The 19,324-nt window shown below is 43.5% G+C and overlaps 1 protein-coding gene across 1 annotated transcript; it reads left to right on the forward strand.

The window, feature by feature from the left end:
- Positions 1 to 8,033: 8,033 nt before the first annotated feature.
- On the forward strand, positions 8,034 to 18,609 carry bcl2l10 (BCL2 like 10). The gene is made up of 3 exons (XM_060924226.1): positions 8,034 to 8,117; positions 10,676 to 11,092; positions 16,286 to 18,609. Exons 2-3 carry the CDS (start codon positions 10,679 to 10,681, stop codon positions 16,406 to 16,408), a joined length of 537 nt encoding a protein of 178 aa, XP_060780209.1. The 5' UTR covers positions 8,034 to 8,117; positions 10,676 to 10,678; the 3' UTR covers positions 16,409 to 18,609.
- The last annotated feature ends 715 nt before the right edge of the window (positions 18,610 to 19,324 follow it).

Raw genomic sequence — 19,324 nt, forward strand, 5'->3', positions numbered from 1 at the left:
TACCTAACCACCTGTGTTTTCTTTCCCTCCCCCCCACCCCAAATCTGTCCCTCTGAGTTACATGGAGTCAACAGGAAATCTTTTGGTGGAGACGGTGGAGACCTCGACTGGCTATCGTAGCCTGCAGGGAATCGGCCGTCAGACTTTCTGTCGCATGTCCCAGACCCGGTGAAATGTAACTGAATTGTCTTGGCCAGCCCTAAGGGTCCCATCTGCATCTCATCATTGCTGAGGAGTGTGCTCCCATCACCCAATCAAGCATCCAGCCAGAGCAGGTCATGATATATTTTACCATATTAACATGCTATTGTGTGTTATGCCTGATGTAAAGACTCTCGTCTCTGCGAGCCTACCACACAGATTTAATACTTGTCATTTTTAGGGCATACCTAACAACGTGTTTTCTTTCTCTCTCTCTTCCACCCCCCCCCATCTGTCCCTCTGAGTTACATGTTGATCCTGGGATTGAGATGCTGGCCTCTTCTGCCCCTCGGACCTGCTTGATCCATCCTGGTGCCCTGTGTCTGGTCGGAGTTTTATCGCCCCACTCCTGTGAAGGACAGCCCCATGAGGACAGTTGAGGGTTATACCTGTTAAAACTGTTAATATTATAGTTAGGCTGTCTGTTGTTGCCCAAATGAGGATGGGTTCCCTTTTGAGTCTGGTTCCTCTCGAGGTTTCTTCCTCATGTCGTCTGAGGGAGTTTTTCCTTGCCACCGTCGCCACAGGCTTGCTCATTGGGGATAGATTAGGGATAAAATTAGCTCATGTTTTAAGTCGTTCAAATTCTGTAAAGCTGCTTTGCGACAATGTTTATTGTTAAAAGCGCTGTACAAATAAACTTGATTTGATTTGATTAGAAGAACCGTATGTTGGTCATTTCTTGATGCGCTTTCGTTTCAAATCGCGATATCTCAAAACAAACCTTGTTGAAGAAGAAGAACTTTATTCATCACACGCTTGTGAAATTCCTCTCTGCATTTAACCCATCTGAAGCAGTGAACACACACACACACACCCAGAGCAGTGGGCAGCCATGCTAACAGTGCCCGGGGAGCAGTTGGGAGTTCGGTGCCTCGCTCAAGGGCCCCTCAGCCCAAGGCCGTCCCATATTAACCTAACCGCATGTCTTTGGACTGTGGGGGAAACCGGAGCACCCGGAGGAAACCCACGCTGACACGGGGAGAACATGCAAACTCCACACAGAAAGGCCCTCACCGGCCACGGGGCTCGAACCCGGACCTTCTTGCTGTGAGGCGATCGTGCTAACCACTACACCACCGAACATCCCATTCCAGATTTATTCTCCTTTCCTGTTATAATGAACTCTACTCTTCTCTTCTGTGAAGGCTTTCCACTAGATTTCGGGACGTGGCTGGCTGTGGGGATTCATGTTAATTCAGTTCAGCTACAAGAGCATTAGTGAGATCAGACCCTGATGTTGGGATGTTGAGGTTGATGAGGCTCCAGTTTTAGTTTATCCCAAATGGTGTTCAGTGGGGTTGAGTTCAGTCAAGGCTCTGAGCAGAACACTCGAGTTCTTCACTCCAACCTTCACACACCATGCCTTCATGGAGATTGCTTTGTGTCATGCTGGAACAGAGGTGAATGTTCCAGATGAATGGGGTTTTTTTTTCTCGGAACTTTTAAATTTGAACGTACTCCACTGACAACAAGGCAACTAAAAACAACCACGGTATCATTTCAAAATGTAAATATTTAACGCTTTAGCTGTATGTGATGTACGTGCGTTAGCCTCAACTAACGACCACAGAGAGCAATTAACTGGAATCACTAACGCTCAGGATTGATAATGATAGCATACAAAAAAAACCCCAGACTTTCAGAAAAAGTAGCAACATAAATTATAACAATCATGAATTATTGTAAGGAGGTTAAATCAAATTGAACACTGGGATAACTCCCAGTCAAGCGTCCATGTTTGTTTGCTGAGAAATACAGTACTGTGCAAAAGTCTTAACCCCCCCATTTTTATTTTTATACAAACTTTGTTATAGTTTTCTATTTTATAACTTCTACATTATCAAGTCACAGATGCGAGTAGGGAGTCAAAATCTCACGGTTACCAGAGGACTAATCCCTCACTGTAGCCCTGGCTATATAATAGGTGAGAGTCTGAGGGCTATAGAAACAGAGATTGGCGCTGCACCTATGTCCCTCAAGAGCTGGTTAGTACTGGGACAGGAGACTGCCTGGGAAGACCAGATCCTGGTGCAGGAAGGACTTTGACTTGACCTTATCGAGTCAGTACAAAAACATTTTAGGATTCCAAACATTAATTTTTTTCTAGCACAAAATTAAACATTACAGAAAAAATTTGTATCTGAGCAGCGTATTCCATAAGGGAGCTCTTTTCAGATTTGCAGTACTGTACCACTCCAGATCTGGAAGCCAGCAGCTGCCTAGTCGGCAGTAACTCTGCGTCTGCCAATATTTGACAGCAGATACTGTTGTTGCTGAGTCTTAGGTAGATGGGGCTCGTCAGCCTTTAAAGGCAATCCATCTAGGGGAAGGAAAACCCTGATCCCAAACCTCCGCTGCCTTGCGGTCATACCCTCTCATGGGAAAGACTTCGGGAGTCAACCCTGAGGAAAAATCCAGAGCTGGAGCCCCTAAGGCAGTCTGTGGATGTGTACAGCAACATTCTGGCAACTCCTGCGATGGTGCTGAAACCATGTGTATTGGCGTTCTCCTTTCCATTGGAGCATTTCAGTGACGTGGAGAGGGGGGACCTGCTGCATGGGTAACAGCTTGTTCTCCATATCAACCTACCCAGGCTTTGTGCATTGGAGAGGACACTCCAGCTTCACTATGCAGCGTCGACCTCTCCAGATCATTTGTATGTCTGTTCATCATCATCATAATAATAATAACCTTTATTAGGTGCAGGGTTTCAAAAGCTGACACTTATTTCCATGAAAGCTGTGCATCACATAAATATAAATTAATGGCAAATATATAATAATGAATAAAATAAAATATAATAATGTGGAGGGCGGCACAGTGGTGTAGTGGTTAGCGCTGCCACCTCACAGCAAGAAGGTCCTGAGTTCGAGCCCAGCGGCCGGTGAGGGCCTTTCTGTGCGGAGTTTGCATGTTCTCCCTGTGTCCGCGTGGGTTTCCTCCAGGTGTTCCGGTTTCCCCCACAGTCCAAAGACATGCAGGTTAGGTTAACTGGTGACTCTAAATTGACCGTAGGTGTGAATGTGAGTGTGAATGGTTGTCTGTGTCTATGTGTCAGCCCTGTGATGACCTGGCGACTTGTCCAGGGTGTACCCCGCCTTTCGCCCGTAGTCACCTGGGATAGGCTCCAGCTTGCCTGCGACCCTGTAGAACAGGATAAAGCGGCGACAGATAATGAGATGAGATGAGATGAGACATAACCAATAGTTTGAGCAAAATTATTTAACACTTGAGTTTTTAACTAAAGAATCCGGGCTGTTGAATAATTTAAAGGTGATCTGAGGGTGGCCTCAGGTTTGGGTTTTATGGGTGTGATGATGAGGGGTGCGCATACTTTTCGTCATATCGTGTAGATTATACAGTGGGGCAAAAAAGTATTTAGTCAGTCACCAATTGTGCAAGTTCTCCCACTTAAAAAGATGAGAGAGGCCTGTAATTTTCATCATAGGTACACTTCAACTATGAGAGACAGAATAAGGAAAAAAAATCCAGAAAAATCACATTGTCTGATTTTTAAAGAAATTTATTTGCAAATTATGGTGGAAAATAAGTATTTGGTCAATAACAAAAGTTCATCTCAATACTTTGTTATATACCCTTTGTTGGCAATGACAGAGGTCAAATGTTTTCTGCAAGTCTTCACAAGGTTTTCACACACTGTTGCTGGTATTTTGGCCCATTCCTCCATGCAGATCTCCTCTAGAGCAGTGATGTTTTGGGGCTGTCGCTGGGCAACACGGACTTTCAACTCCCTCCAAAGATTTTCTATGGGGTTGAGATCTGGAGACTGGCTAGGCCACTCCAGGACCTTGAAATGCTTCTTACGAAGCCACTCCTTCGTTGGCCAGGCGGTGTGTTTGGGATCATTGTCATGCTGAATGACCCAGCCACGTTTCATCTTCAGTGCCCTTGCTGATGGAAGGAGGTTTTCACTCAAAATCTCACAATACATGGCCCCATTCATTCTTTCCTTTACACGGATCAGTCATCCTGGTCCCTTTGCAGAAGTTTCCACCTCCATGCTTCACAGTAGGTATGGTGTTCTTTGGATGCAACTCAGCATTCTTTCTCCTCCAAACATGACAAGTTGAGTTTTTACCAAAAAGTTCTATTTTAGTTTCATCTGACCATATGACATTCTCCCAATCTTCTTCTGGATCATCCAAATGCTCTCTAGCAAACTTCAGACGGGCCTGGACATGTACTGGCTTAAGCAGGGGGACACGTCTGGCACTGCAGGATTTGAATCCCTGGCGGCATAGTGTGTTCCTGATGGTAGCCTTTGTTACTTTGGTCCCAGCTCTCTGCAGGTCATTCACTAGGTCCCCCCGTGTGGTTCTGGGATTTTTGCTCACCGTTCGTGTGATCATTTTGACCCCACGGGGTGAGATCTTGCGTGGAGCCCCAGATCGAGGGAGATTATCAGTATGTCTTCCATTTTCTAATAATTGCTCCCACAGTTGATTTCTTCACACCAAGCTGCTTACCTATTGCAGATTCAGTCTTCCCAGCCTGGTGCAGGTCTACAATTTTGTTTCTGGTGTCCTTTGACAGCTCTTTGGTCTTGGCCATAGTGGAGTTTGGAGTGTGACTGTTTGAGGTTGTGGACAGGTGTCTTTTCTACTGATAACAAGTTCAAACAGGTGCCATTAATACAGGTAACGAGTGGAGGACAGAGGAGCCTCTTAAAGGGGAACAGAGGGCAATATATAGAGTAAATATAACAATAAAACACACATTAACAAACCTTATTCGAGACTTACAAAAGTTTTTTGTTCTAAGGTTGGAAAGTTATAGTGTTTTGAAAGTAGCTCGAGCAAACTATTTCCGCAGTTTGAACAGCCCGCTATGATATTAATTTTATCCGATCAGAATGCACGTTCATTTTCTCTGTGTAACACTCATGACGTATGTATGTGCCCAGTTGTGTTGGCTCATTGAGGTTGGGACTAGCACGTGTGAATCGGAAAGTAGGATGAATTGTAAGTGATCGGCTACACAATGCCACAGTGTCTTGCTTTCAGGTGTAATAACAGGACCGATGGAAAGCATAACGATCCTCCAGACGTGTCTTTTGCGGGATCTCTTCGTATGATTCGACAAAGCTGTCGCTTTCACTTGATGCGCCCGACGCCATGATTACAGGCTTCTCTCCTAGTGCAGTGGGTAGGGCTGACGTCACGGTCTTTTAAAAATGGCGACTCTTGTGCCGTTTAGCGTACCGACTATTATATTTACAATTACCAAGATATTTCGTTGTTTTCTAGTATATAAATTTGATAGAATACTTAAGAATACGTTACTTTGTCACATCAGCAACTGTATATACACTAAGTAACTTTAAAAACGCACATTGATAAAACTTGCTGAATTCGTGCTGAGTTTATCTCAAGAAGAAAAGAAATATATCACAATGGAAAAATAACTTCGTTCCGCCCGAATAAGTTCCAAATCTGTGCTCAAATCAGAATTTAAGGGAGTTGTACTCAATAACGTACAATATGACTCGGGTAGTCAATGACATGGACAGGCTTTAATTTTCAAACAAATTTTGCATACACTGTACACACACAATCTTGCCTATAAATCCCCGGGGGAAATGATGGGAAAATTGTCATTATTGAAGATGCCACGCCTAAGCCAAAATCAACGTGAACAGGCCATCGGGATGTCGCGTGCCGGAAGTACACAGACAGAGGTCGCCCGGCACTTCGGTGTTCATCATTCAAACATTTCCCGTTTGAGTCAGCGTTACAGACAGACAGGGAGCACCAGGGATCGTCCACGCCCTGGTCAGCCTCGAGTCACGACGCCAGTTCAGGATCAGCACATCAGGCTAGCTCACCTCCGTGACAGATTCCTGACACCCTCAGTCACTGCTGCTGAGACCCCTGGATGACACAGACCCAGAATCTCCAGCATGACGGTCCGAACATGGACCAACTGTCACTTTGAATTTTTTTATTGTGAATTAATTCTTGAGTTTGACAATAAATGTCCTTTATCGATGTTTCAAGATGTGTGTGCATTACATACAATATCATAAATTTCAAATATATGCATGGATCTAAAGTGATATCGTGTTGAATTCCATTGTGCGTTTTTAAAGTTACTTATGCCGCTTTTCCACTACAAACGCGGCTGAGCCGTGCCGTGCCGAGTCGAGCTGAGTCGAGCTGAACGGGGCTGTTGGAGTTGCATTTCGACTACAACCGCGCTGAACCGTGCTGGCTGGAAGTGGGTGGACACATTGGGTGGAGTTAGCGAAAGTGGGTGGACGTCACGTGATGTCGTTAAGCAGCGCAAACAGTGACATCAGTGACAGTGGTGGAACAAGTCAGAGCCGGGCCGGGGGCGGGGCAAATGACCGGGCCCTTTATTAAAGCTTATCATAACATCATTTTAGGCTACAAAATGTCCGCAACTGCGGTGTTTACCAATTTCAACACTACCGGGTGCAACTATGTTATGTAGTACATCAAGTCCTTCAAACGAACATGTAACTCAGAAACAAAAAACATTAGGATACTGTACATGGCTCATAATAAAACATCAATAGCCTATACTGCGCACATTATTTGAAGGGCATACGAATGAGCGCTCAGAGGTTGCAACGGTGACAGGAAGAGTCAGAAATAAAAGGAGGGCGGTGCAAACCTCACTGAATGCACTGTGTTTACCAATTTCAACACTCCGGGGTGCAACTATGTTATTTTGTACATTAAGTCCTTCAAACGAACATGTAACTCAGAAACAAAAAAACATTAGGCGACATACTGTACATGGCTCATAATAAAACATCAATAGCCTACTGCGCGCATTATTTGAAGGGCATACGACGAGCCTTGCGCTCCGCGAACTCGTGCACGATGTTCTGTATGTCACTGATTCAGTGATCTTTTAAGCAGTAGTCTCACGACCCGAATAGTAAACAATAAACATGGAGGACATGGAGTCGTTAGTGTTGCTGGTCTTGGTGCTGTGGCTTGCTGTCACCGACAACGCCAACAGATACTGGCAAGAGCGTATAGATGAGGCGAGGCGCATAAGGCTTCAGAAATTCTCGTAATTCGTAATTATTCTTCTTCCGGGTTTGCGGTGTTTACAGATCCCAGCGCGCTCTCGGGGCGTGTGTGGGCATGTGAGGACACTCCTCCTCACCAATCAGTGCACAGGGGAGTGTCTGCTCACGCCCCCAGCCTCACTCGGCACGGCTTGGCTCGCTTCAGCCCCACTCCAAAACGGTGCGAGTTTTAGGGGCTAAGCAGGGCTGAAACGAGCTCAGTCGTGCTGGTTTTTGGTAGTCGAAACGCGAGCCGTGTCTGGCTGAAGTGAGCTGAAGCGAGCTGAAGTGAGCTGATAAAGGGTAGTGGAAAAGGGCCATTAGTATATTATATTTGGTACTCCTTTAAAGAAGAAGTTACAGGTCTGTGAGAGCCAGAAATCTTGTTTGTTTGTAGGTGACCAAATACTTATTTTACCGAGGAATTTACCAATTAATTCATTAAAAATCCTACAATGTGATTTTTCTGGATTTTTTTTTCTTCTCATTCTGTCTCTCATAGTTGAAGTGTACCTACGATGAAAATTACAGGCCTCTCTCATCTTTTTAAGTGGGAGAACTTGCACAATTGGTGAGTGACTAAATACTTTTTTTGCCCCACTGTATCTAATAAAACTTGGGCAGTGGAAGAGTGTGTAGTGTAATTATGAGGTGAGGTGAGGTGACGTAAATGGGGGGGGGGGGGGGGGGAGAGAGGAGGAACCAAGAATGAAGGGGCTTTCGGTTCACTCGAGGTGACGCGGATGGGCGGGGCTTGTGTGAGAAGACAAGAAGTGGAGCACGGCGGTCTCTTCCGGTTTGAGCTCGCAGTGTTGTTGGAGTGCTGCTGTGGCTGTCGCTGGGAGGCAGGGTGAGAACTTCATTTCATTTCATTTCTGATTTCTAGATGAAGAGTAAGTGTAAGGGTGTGGGGTCGAGTCCCCCGGTGCTGTGGAGCAGTGTGTGTGTTTAATTGGGGGATGTTTAGAGGCGCTGCTCAGCTCTCCCTTTGTGTGTGTGTGTGTATATATATACACACACATATATATATATATATTCTCTCTCTCTCTCTCTCTCTCTCTCTCTCTCTCTCTCTCTCCCCAGCTCTTTATTCACTATTTCCTGCTTTAATATCACAACAAACCCAAACCCGGGGTTAATCTCTAACACCCAGGGAAATCCCGCACAGTGTTCACACATCAGTCTCTCCGGTTCCTGACTGTGGTTGGGGTTTTATTATTGACTGCTGGGGTTTTTATTTTTATGTTTTGTTTTAACCGAGCAGTCCGCTTTGTGCTGTTGTGTATAATTTGCTGTAAATTAAAGCTTGAGTCTGTATTTCCACCTGTCGGTCTTCAGGATTTAATCCCAACCTGCACAATTTTTTTTCTTTTTAATTTTATTTATTTTTAAATTTAGTCTATCATTCATTCACATCTGTTTGACCGATCCTGCGTTCTGATTGGTTGGTTGGTGGCGTTGTATTTCCGTGATCGGATTGGTGTTGGCCAATCCGAGTGTAGGAAGGCGGGGCTTGTTGAGATACTGTGTTTAAAAAAAAAAGAAAGAGAGAGATGGCAGTTGGCATTAAATTACAAATCAGGGCGTAAATAAGAGTTCATTAAAATGTGAACAAGTTTGAGTGTTTTGTTTATTTATAGTCTAGTTTTGTTTATATAAGAAGTCTTTATTGTCTGACACTTTTTCAAAGGTGCAATGAAATTGAAGGTGCTGTTGACTCATTGAGTTATAGAAAAAATAAGAACAAATAAAGTATAAAAATAAATAGTAAAGTATACAGAATTGCACTGGTAAGAAAAAAAGTGTGTGTGTGTGTGTGTAATATACACAGAAATTGCACATTAGGGATGGGGCCAAGAATAGCTCTATTGCACATTTTGAGTTTAAAGCCATGATTGCTTTGGGATAGAAACTGTTTTCTAGGTGGTTTGTCCTAAAAAAAAAAAAAAAAAAGTAATATAATATAGTTGTAGTAGTAGGTGGGTGTTAATAATATTAGAAATAATGTATTATTATTATGTAGTCATGGTAGTAGGTGGATGTTAATAATACGTTGTGGTCCTGAGCGGTGATCTGCAGGGTCCAAGCGTCGTCCTCGTATCACCCCAGTGTCCCGTCCTTGCCAAGTTATAATTAAGAGCTAATGTACAGCAGTCCAGTCATTATCTCAGATTAAACCCCCGCGAGAGGTCTTGAATCACCCTGAAGGACTTTTATTTCATTGTCTCACTGGACCTTATCCTACTTATTACATGGCCACTTGCTAAAGAAATCAATAATTTGACACTAAATATGGTTTTAAGTCATTTTATTGCTTCTTTTTCGGCTGCTCCCGTGAAGGGTCGTGGGATTTTATCCCAGATGCTGTTCCTGGCACTACCCTCCCCAATCTATCCAGACTTGGTACTGGGGCAAAGTATGCACTGTTCTGTACAACCCCAGTGGCTGGGTATTTTACCTAATTTGCATGTCTTTGAACTGTGGGAGGAAACCGGAGCACCTGGAGGAACCCCACAGGGAGAACCCCACAGGGAGAAGCGCCCGTCAGGTGTGAGGTTCAGACTTGAACACCAGCCATGCCGCCTTATCTTACTTCCCCTAATAAATGTAATTTATATAACAGACTACGGAATGCTGTAATTGATCAATCAGTATCAAGGATTCAACAAAGCCGTGTAATGGATAACTGTAGCGAACCTGGACAGACACGTTGCTGAAGTTTTAGTGATAGTAGCTCAGCGCTAATCCTCTTAAATGCCTGCTGAAAGCTGATTGGCTGATGGTGGTCTTGTTTGTTTGTTTGTTCAGCAACCCAGTTACCATCAGTACATCAGATTTCAGCTCATTAGGACTTGTGTATCCTGACTTGCTGTTATTTGAAGTCGATCTGACCTCCATCCATCCTTCATTGAGTTTTGTTTGAACCCATACAGCTGTTAATGTTCGTTTTGATCGTTCCTGAGGTTCACGCTCTAGAGCGAGTTCATAACAGGAGGAAATATGATGCAGTTGAACTCAAACCTTGGCTGGGTTTGCAGAAAAAACTAGAACGTTCCTGATGGTCTTGTTTAGGAGAAGGTGGAGAGAGAATCGAGTGAGGGAATGGTCAGTGTGTGACTTGGGGTTCGTGAGATGTGCTGAAACATGGAACCCTGTGGTGCTATAGCACCACCTTTGGGGAAATAATCTTACTTCCCTGAATAGTAGGATGGAGTACTGGTGTGGTTTGGTGGGTGTGTGAGATCAATTTTTATAAAAAGAACGTGATTTGAAATCTGAATGAGAATTTTGATGCTTGGACGCCTAATGGGAAGATAACCCCAATCCAAGATGGTTGTTTTAGTGCTTGGACCCCTAATGATGAGGAGTCGGTGTCCTGACTGCTGATTTATTTTTCTTCCCTCATAGAAAATGACTTGTTGGTTAAGGAAAGAGACTCTGGTGCTGGCCAGTGACTACATCGACTTCTGCACCGGGGTCCAGCGGGCGCCTCCCAGCGAGTCGGCGGAGATCATGCGCCGTTTGGCGAAGGAGCTGGAGCTCCAGTACAGGTCCCAGTTCCTGTCCATGTCACACACGTTCCTTTCAACGTGTGGCTCAAACCCAGAGCCGAACGCCTGCCTGCACAGCGTCATGACCATGCTGGTGGACGACGGGAAGCTGAACTGGGGACGCATCGTCTCGCTGTTTGCGTTCACAGGTGTCGTCGCGACGGAGATGTTCTCCAGAGAAGACGGAGTGGAGAGCTGCAGGAGGCTCGCCGAGACCATCGCGGATTACCTCGGGGGAGAGAAGAGCGACTGGCTGCTGGAGAACGGAGGATGGGTAAGGACCAGGGGAAATGTGGTGATGTAATCACTAGGGCGGGGTTTAACTCATCACATGTGACATCATGCTGGGGGGGAGGGAGGAATGATCAGCGTCATGACTCAAACATGGCACATGTTCAAGACTACGGTCATTAAAGGACAAAATGAGTGATAGAGATAATCTTAGTCTGCTCTAATCTGATTTGTCATGGGCATGATTACAGTAGGGTGTAAAAAGTGCACCAGTTTAATCACTTTAATTATTGAGTCATCGTTTGACTCGGTGTTCCTCTGGATATCTGACATCAGTGAAAATTCCCAGAAGTTTTAAAAGTGAAGGAGTGAGTGCAGCGAGCGAAGAAATGAAAGCAGCGGAGAGCTCTGTGGTGTGATGTAATGGTTATATTGTTATAACTGAGTGTTGGATGCAGGTTTAGGTTTATGATCTGCTCGTGGAGTAAAGGTGGCCCGTACGGAGCGTTCCCAGGATGTCTGAGGAGTTCGAGCAGCAGCTTCTCTTGGATACAAACCCATAGTGTCCCTGTGAGATTAAACACCGAGGCCACGGCGAGTCCTGGGAGCGACGTGTTCTTGGAAAGTGCAGATCATAAGAGTATCTGATCTACTGCAGTGAAGCAGAAGCACGAGATCAATAGAACGGGTCGATTTTTAGAGGGTTATTGATCACAAACATGGGTTGAGATGTTATAGGGCTGTCACCATGGCTACAGGAACAGCTTTATAAAAAAAAAAAAGTGGTGCTCTGGTTGTGTAATCGATGGTGAATATCCTGTTTAAGTAGCTGGTTATCTGGTGTAACCATGACAACGGGAGTCAATGATGTATAGGAAAGTTAGGTTTATTATGCAGGCATGGCAACAGTTGTGTAGTTGCTTGTTAGTAGCTGTAGCAGGTCCTGGTCATCTTGTGTAACCATGACGACTAACTGTCTTGCATGTTACTGCTGCAAAGACACTGATTGATTAGAGAGAGGGGGTTTGACAGGCCGGATGAGCTTGTATGATCACGCGCTGTCCGTCCACAATTGACAAAACTCGTTACTCGTCCTACAGGATTGATCGGGTTTCGATCAAACTCGCATACAGTGTTCCCCAGATGGTTGTGCATGAAAGTTGTCAACAATGGCGCCACCTATCGTATTTACAATTTCTTGCGTGGCTCGTCACATTAAACTGTCAGGTTTCAAACTCGCACGCATACATGCGCGACAGTGGCCAGCATGAGCTCCAGCCTCATTGAGGCCGTTTAAATTTTTTCGTAGACTTGTTCAAAATCAAAGCGGTTGAGCCGTTACCGTGGCAACAGTCGCGTAACAGGATTTTAGCTAAAGATGCGACACAAAAAAGCTCGATCATAGTCCTCCTGCGTAACCGTGACGATGAGCTGTTTGTTTTTGTAGAAAGGTTTAGTTTTATAAAGTCGTCCTTAATTAAAAGGACAGATACTCGAGCAGTTGAGTCGTAGCCATGGCAACGGTTGTGTAACAGGATTTTCGCTAAAGGAACGAGTGTTGGTTTGAGTGCGTGATCGCTGGTGAACATCTGTGAGCGTAATGAAAATTAGTGTTTTTGTTTTGTTTAAGAAGAAGCGCAGACCGAGGCAGAGGATGAATCGCCTACACGATGAGGTCGTCTTCATTAATTCCATTTCTTTGTAAATGTTGGTTTTCCTGTGTGGGCATGTACTTGAGATTGGCGGCTCTGAAACCACATGGGGCTGTCCTGCCGTGTCAGCGTGGGAGGCTCTGATTAGAAACGCGTCTCATTTCTGTCTCTCGGGGACAACTGAAAGCCAACATCACCTTTCTGTGGGTTTGTTTTCCCGAAATATGAAGTTTCGGACTGAGTTTCATTTTTGTTCATGTGTTCTCAGGCTTGAAGAATGTGCTCCAAGGATGTGGCAGGTTTTTTGTGCAGAAGAATTGGGAAGGGGGGGGTGTGCGCACATGTGCTTGTACGGCGTTTTTTAAATCCTCAGAAGGAGACAGTTGAGTCAAAACAGATTTCTATCTCCTCGTCGTGCTTCTTTGGGGGAATATTTCAGACGTGACTCGTGTCTGGCCTCCTTCAGATAGAGGGTTGAGTCGTTGAGGAGCTGTGGGTGCAGCAGAATAAAACCACTAATACACGACTGTTTACTTGGAAATAAAAGACCCATGACGTCAGTCTGTTTACTGACACTTTTTGTTTATCGTTTCTATCATAACTGCTCATTCACAGGGACTCGTACAGCGAAGTGTGTGTGGAAGGAGCCTCCATTGTCGGAGGTAAAGCTGTAGCGACGTTTACCTTGTACGGTTTCTTTCTTTTTGTTTTAACTTTGAGAGAAACGTCCATCAGCACTCATGAAAAAAGGTTGCTATGGTAACAGTAATACAAATAGCCTTCATTGCATCACTTAATCTTTTTGTTGTGTGTTTCATACTACTTCCTGTCCTGTACTTTGAGACCCTTTTGCCAGAAATGAGACGATTTAAGAACCCAAGCGACGTTGGCGAGTTAAGGCGTCTCTTCTGGTCGCTATGGTGATGCTACTTTCACATAGTGTGTATACGCACGGTTCATTAAGATCCATTTCCATGCAAACGCGACTCGGTGTTCTACTTCCTCACTGAAAAGGTTACGTTTTTAATCATGGGCTCTCCTTCTGGGTTTTTGTTCCCGTTGACATTTGGTTAACTTCCCCTCGTTCATCTCAGTAAAGATTAACACCATTTTAAACACTTTCACGTCCTCCGAGTCACCATTCGAACTTATTCAGTCCAGGAGGTTTAGTTTTCACCTCAATTCAGAAACCATGGAGGGTGCACAAACTTCTGCACAGTTCCTTTTGGTAGAGGTTCTGAAATGAAAATTGTTTTGAGTCGCATGGAGTTCGTTAGCGAGTTAGATTACTAGCTAGTGAACATCAGAAACTGTTAACGCTGCGAACGCATCAGAAATAAAACAATAAATGAACGGTTTAGAAAATTAAACGTGCGTAAATTTTTTCACGGTCAAACCAAGTTCACACCAGATTTACAAGATATATTTTTCTTGCACATAATCAGAGTAAATTACTCAGCTTGTTTACAGTTCAGCTCATTTACACTTTGCCACACCCACAAAACTCCATAAAAGGCAGCGTTTGATGTGCAGCGTGTGAAATCCTCCACTAATGCAGCTCAGACGGCGCAGCGGATCAGCTACCTCAGACACCTGATCTTTTATAGGGTGCTATTACTTTTGTCCTCGTTGATCTACTAGATACATTTGTCTTAATTTCCAGGTTCATTTTGGAATCACTTTTTCTTTAACATTTCACAGAATGTTGATTTGAGTGACGTGTAATTCGGATATAAAATTGCAGTAACTCGTCGGTTTGTGATGTGCAGCCGGTCAGTCAAGGCTCATGTCAGTGTAGCGTAAATTAACACGTGTTCAGGAGTGTAACCGAGGATACAAAGATTTTTCCAAATTATTAAACTTTTCATGAGCGTTTCTTGTTTATTTTCCCTCGAGTTGTTTGCGTATAAATTTTTCGTATCCAGAGCGATGAACGATGCCCACAGTTTGGTTACATTTTAGCAAATAAGCCCCGCCCCTCCTCCCTAAACCAATGTTGCACTTTCCAATGATCTCATTGTTTTAGAGACAGGCTCCGCCCGGATGTTTCTTCTGGAAATCTTTGCCTCGTCTCGGGGTGGGTGATGAGAGGAGACGCGTCTGCAGGGCTCATTTTCGTCATCAAAGTTGTTTCACAATTCATCTGAGCGTCGTCGTGTTTTAATCGATCCGACACGAGCATAGTCTGTTAGTGAAAATGAGTCTTTTCACTTTTCCATCCAAGTATGTCTTCTCTCTCTCTCTCTCTCACACACACACACACACACACACACACACACACACACACACACACACACACACACACCCTCCCCAGGCCCAGCTGCTCCAGCTTTTCAGTCTATTGTGTGAACACACACTTGCGTTTACACGCCTCGCAGACTTCAAAACATTTTTCCTGAGAAATGAACAAGTGAGAAAAATAGAAAAATATCCACCACCTGCCTGTTTTTATGAGCTGTACGGCAGGTGGCTTTAAACACACACACACACACACACACACACACGCTCTTGTCTGTTTTTATTTCAGAATTAATCCTAAGATCTGCTGCTTGCTGCCTGTTTGAGCCAATTAGAGCTCGGCAATATAACTGTATGTCATCAGTATCGCGATAAATGTCACGATACTCACTAGTCACTTGATATCCAACACTTTTTTTTTTTTTTTAATTATTTTAGGTATTTATTTATTCTTGCAAACTTGACTGATTTTTGCAGTGAAAAAAAATTAAATATAATTTGTAATTTTTTTCTATTTTTAGCCATATTTTAGTAGATAATATCATAACTCAGTTTTTAACTTTATTTCCCCTTGTTTCTAACTTTTTAAATAATTTAGTTGGTTCAAAATGTCTGACTGAATTGAATTTTTCTCGTGTTTATTTTTTATACACACACACACACACACACACACACACACACACAAACACACAAACTAAAGTATTGTAACCAAGTTTTATTACTTTTCATCTTTCAATTTTAAGATTTTTACTGTAGTTGATATTTTAGTATCAGAACAGATGGGCTTCCCCCCCCCCCCCCCTCCGTTTTTAATCATTTTAAAGAATTAATTTTAGCAAATAAAACATGTATATTTTTGTAAAAGCTTCATTAGTGGATTAGCTGGTGTTTTGTTTGCAAAGTAAATATCGTAATATCACCTCGGACCGAAATGTTTTTGATGCATGCTGTACAGGTTAACTTTTTTTTTTTTAACATATAAAATTACTTTTTTTTTTTTAAAAGGAGTTTTAAGAAAGTATTTTGGATTTGTTTTAATGTATAATATTTGCAGTATATTTGCACCACAGTGCTGTTGAATTCTGGTCTCTGATTGGTCAGGTGTTGATTAGTTTTCCAACAGTAGCACAGGATTCTATTAATACCCTACCGTTTCCATAGTGACGGCTGATTTACAGGAGCCCGTCCCAGTGACTGGGACCCTGATGGGTTTGAGAAGTTAGTTTCTGCTTCCTGAGTGTTAAATGTAACTGTGTGAGGATATAAAGTGTGAATTGAAGCCTGCAGTGATGTTTGTCGAGGCGTGTCCCCTGACGCGTGTCTGTGTGTGTGTGCTCCCTGTGCAGGACGGCTTCTGTAAGTTCTTCCGCAGCGCCGCTCACGTCAGACAGGACTCGTCCATGAAGACGGCGCTGTTCGCAGCGGCAGGTGTCGGCTTAGCAGGACTGACCTTCCTCCTGGTGCGCTGAGCCCCGCTCCTGCCCCGCCCTGTGTCCTGCTTTTCTGTTCATTTCAGTTTTAAACTCCGAGGGGAAACTTCCCTGGACTGTTCCTCCATCATCACGTCTGATGTTCACAACTCTTCAGAAACCACATGTTTGGGTTTGTTTTTTTAAACGTCACATGGTGCAGCTTTTATTTTTGTAGCGATTGCTCCATGAGGGGCGTGTCCTCGTTTGGGTTAGATAACTTTAATTTGATTTTGTTCTTCAGGAGGTCTGACTGTGTCAAGTGGCGAACGCCAGTCAGTCTGTTTATACGACAATCTTCAGCAGCGTCTCGTGTGTGTGTGTGTGTGTTTACAGATTACTTTGTCTTGTGTGCAGTTTTTTCCTCTTCTCTCCCTCCCTCCCAAAAAGAAATGGGGGGGAGGGGGGGTTAACGATTAAGGTGCTAGGTTCAATCATTTGCAACTCTCTTCTCCTCCCCCCACTTTAGATATTTAAAAAATATTGGCCGGGTTTTTTCATGGTTTATCAGATATATTCCATTCATGAGGCGAGGAGGAGTCGCTGAATAGAACATCTGATAGACCACAAAAAAAGCCGGCCATTCATTCCTTCCAGGTGTTCAGCGTGTCTTCTCATTCAGCATTCTCTCAATCTTCCAGATTTAAAGAAGGAAATTGGGTAGAGTGCCGTAATAAACGTAGGACAAGTGATATAACAATATTGCATGCTGTCAAACCAAATGAATGAAACCAGCTATAAGGGACTAGAACATGTTATTCCATCTAAAAAGTTTCCTCTGTGTGTAATTTTATTTATTTTACCATCAGAACAAAAATTGTAATTTTTTGATAATTTCCCTATTTAGATAAATTTGTATTTTTGTTATTTATTTAACACTTTTTTTCTTAATAAAAGTTTGCTCTCATTAATCTGTGTGTTGCTTTAGAAACGATTCTGAACCCAAATTAGCCGAAGCGTTGCGACCTTTAAAGTTTCTAATCTGAATTTCTTCTGAAAAGGGAATTTCAGCCAAAACAAACCACACGAGTTGAGAATGACCCCGTGCTCTTTAGAGCTCATGTTCATCTACAGTTACTGAAATAAAAGCCCCGAGCACTTCACTCTTTATTTATTTTATACATTTCCTTGTTTTGTTTCCCTCCCATAGCTTCAACACACTTCAAAATGTATTTTATTAATCTAATACGGGGAAATCCCAGTGTTCCAGCAGCAGACAAGAGTGTTAAAGCAAATTAAAGTGTGTGTGTGTGTGTGTGTGTGTGTGTGTGTGTGTCCCCACCCTGTGTAAAGATTAGTTAAGAATGGTTGGTTAGAAAAAAAAAATCCACCTTTTGAAGTCATTTCATCTCACGCTGGAAAAAAGAGGAGAATCCAAACCTTTAATTTGGAGAAAAACAAATCGGGGAATAATTTAATAAAATCATGTGGCACTATTATTGGCACCCCTGTGTTTAATACTTAAAAAGGATATTTTTCCTTTTTATTATTTTTAACATGGGATCACTCCGTTCATCACTTTGGGGGGGAAAACTTGTTGATTCTGGTGTTTGAGGATCTCAGGCTGAGGAACTACAGAATCATCTTCCAGTGCAGGTAACCTGATGAAGGGTCTTCATGGTGTTTAATAGACCGTGTGAGGACTCGTGCAGTATCACATGGCCTGAAGGTTAGAGAAACAGCCTTGGGCCCAAAGGGTTGCCGGTTTGATTCCCAGACTCGGCAGGAGAACTGTGAAGGGAGTTGAGTGAATCTTTCCCCTCCCTCTGGATCATGGCTGAAGTGCCCTTGAGCAAGGCACCGAACCCCCAACTGCTCCCCGGCCGCTGTCGCATCGCTGCCCACTGCTCTGGGTTAAATGCAGAGGAGGAGTTTCACTGTGCTTGAGTACATGTGATAAATAAAGGCTGCTGCTTCTTCGTTGGAGGGGTGTGGTCATTAAAAATGACTCCCACATCATTATTGTGCTGGAAGTTGAAATGTTTCTTCAGCTACCAGATGCCTGCAGGGTTTGGTCCAGAACAGATTGGTCAATGATTCCCTTTATCCTGACTACAGCCCAGTTCCAGCTGAAGAGAAGAGAAGCAGCTCTATAGTGTGATGCTGCCACCACCATGCTTCACTACCAGTGATGAGCTCTTTTTTTTTTTTTTTTGCTCCAACCATTCAGTGTCTGTAAAGTTATGTCCAAAAAGTTCCTTCATCTCATCACATTGTTTGGAGTGATTGTGTTGGTAAAATTTGTCTTTCGTCTCTTCACCTTACATCTGAGCCCAAACATGAGAAGAATACAAATGACTTTTAGACGCGAGTTTGAATGTGATTGGTTCGTTTTGAGTACAGTTACATGCCTCGTTATAAAAGGATGTGCACATTTGTGCAACCAATTTATTTGATTTTTTTTTTTTCATTTCCATTTGAAAAACATTTCACTTGAATGTTGGTAGATGTTGATTCATATTAAAGGTGGAAAAGATGTGACCTGATTTTTTTATTTCTTCTTCTTGCGGCCGTTCCTGTTAGGGGTCTCCACAGTGGATAATGTCCCTCCATTTCCGCCTGTCCTCCACATCTTTTTCTGTAGCACTAACTGTCCTCATGTCGTCCTTCACCACATCCATAAATCTCATCTTCACGCTTTCTCTTTTCCTTCTACCTGGTATCTCCATCTCCAGTGTTCTTTTCCCAATAAACCCTGGATCTCTCCTCTGTATGTGTCTAAACCTTCTCAATCTCACCTCTCTTGCTTTGTCTCCAAGCCGTCCTACGTGTCCCTTTATCCCTCTAATATTCTCGTTTCTCATCCTGTCCAACTTTCAGTTCCATTGAACATTTTGGTATCTTCAGCTCTGCTCCCTCCAGTTCAGTTCAGCTCCTGTCTTTTTGTCTCTAATCCATCCATCCATTATCCATAAC

Source organism: Neoarius graeffei, chromosome 6 (assembly GCF_027579695.1).
Source record: "Neoarius graeffei isolate fNeoGra1 chromosome 6, fNeoGra1.pri, whole genome shotgun sequence".
Taxonomy (NCBI): domain Eukaryota; kingdom Metazoa; phylum Chordata; class Actinopteri; order Siluriformes; family Ariidae; genus Neoarius; species Neoarius graeffei.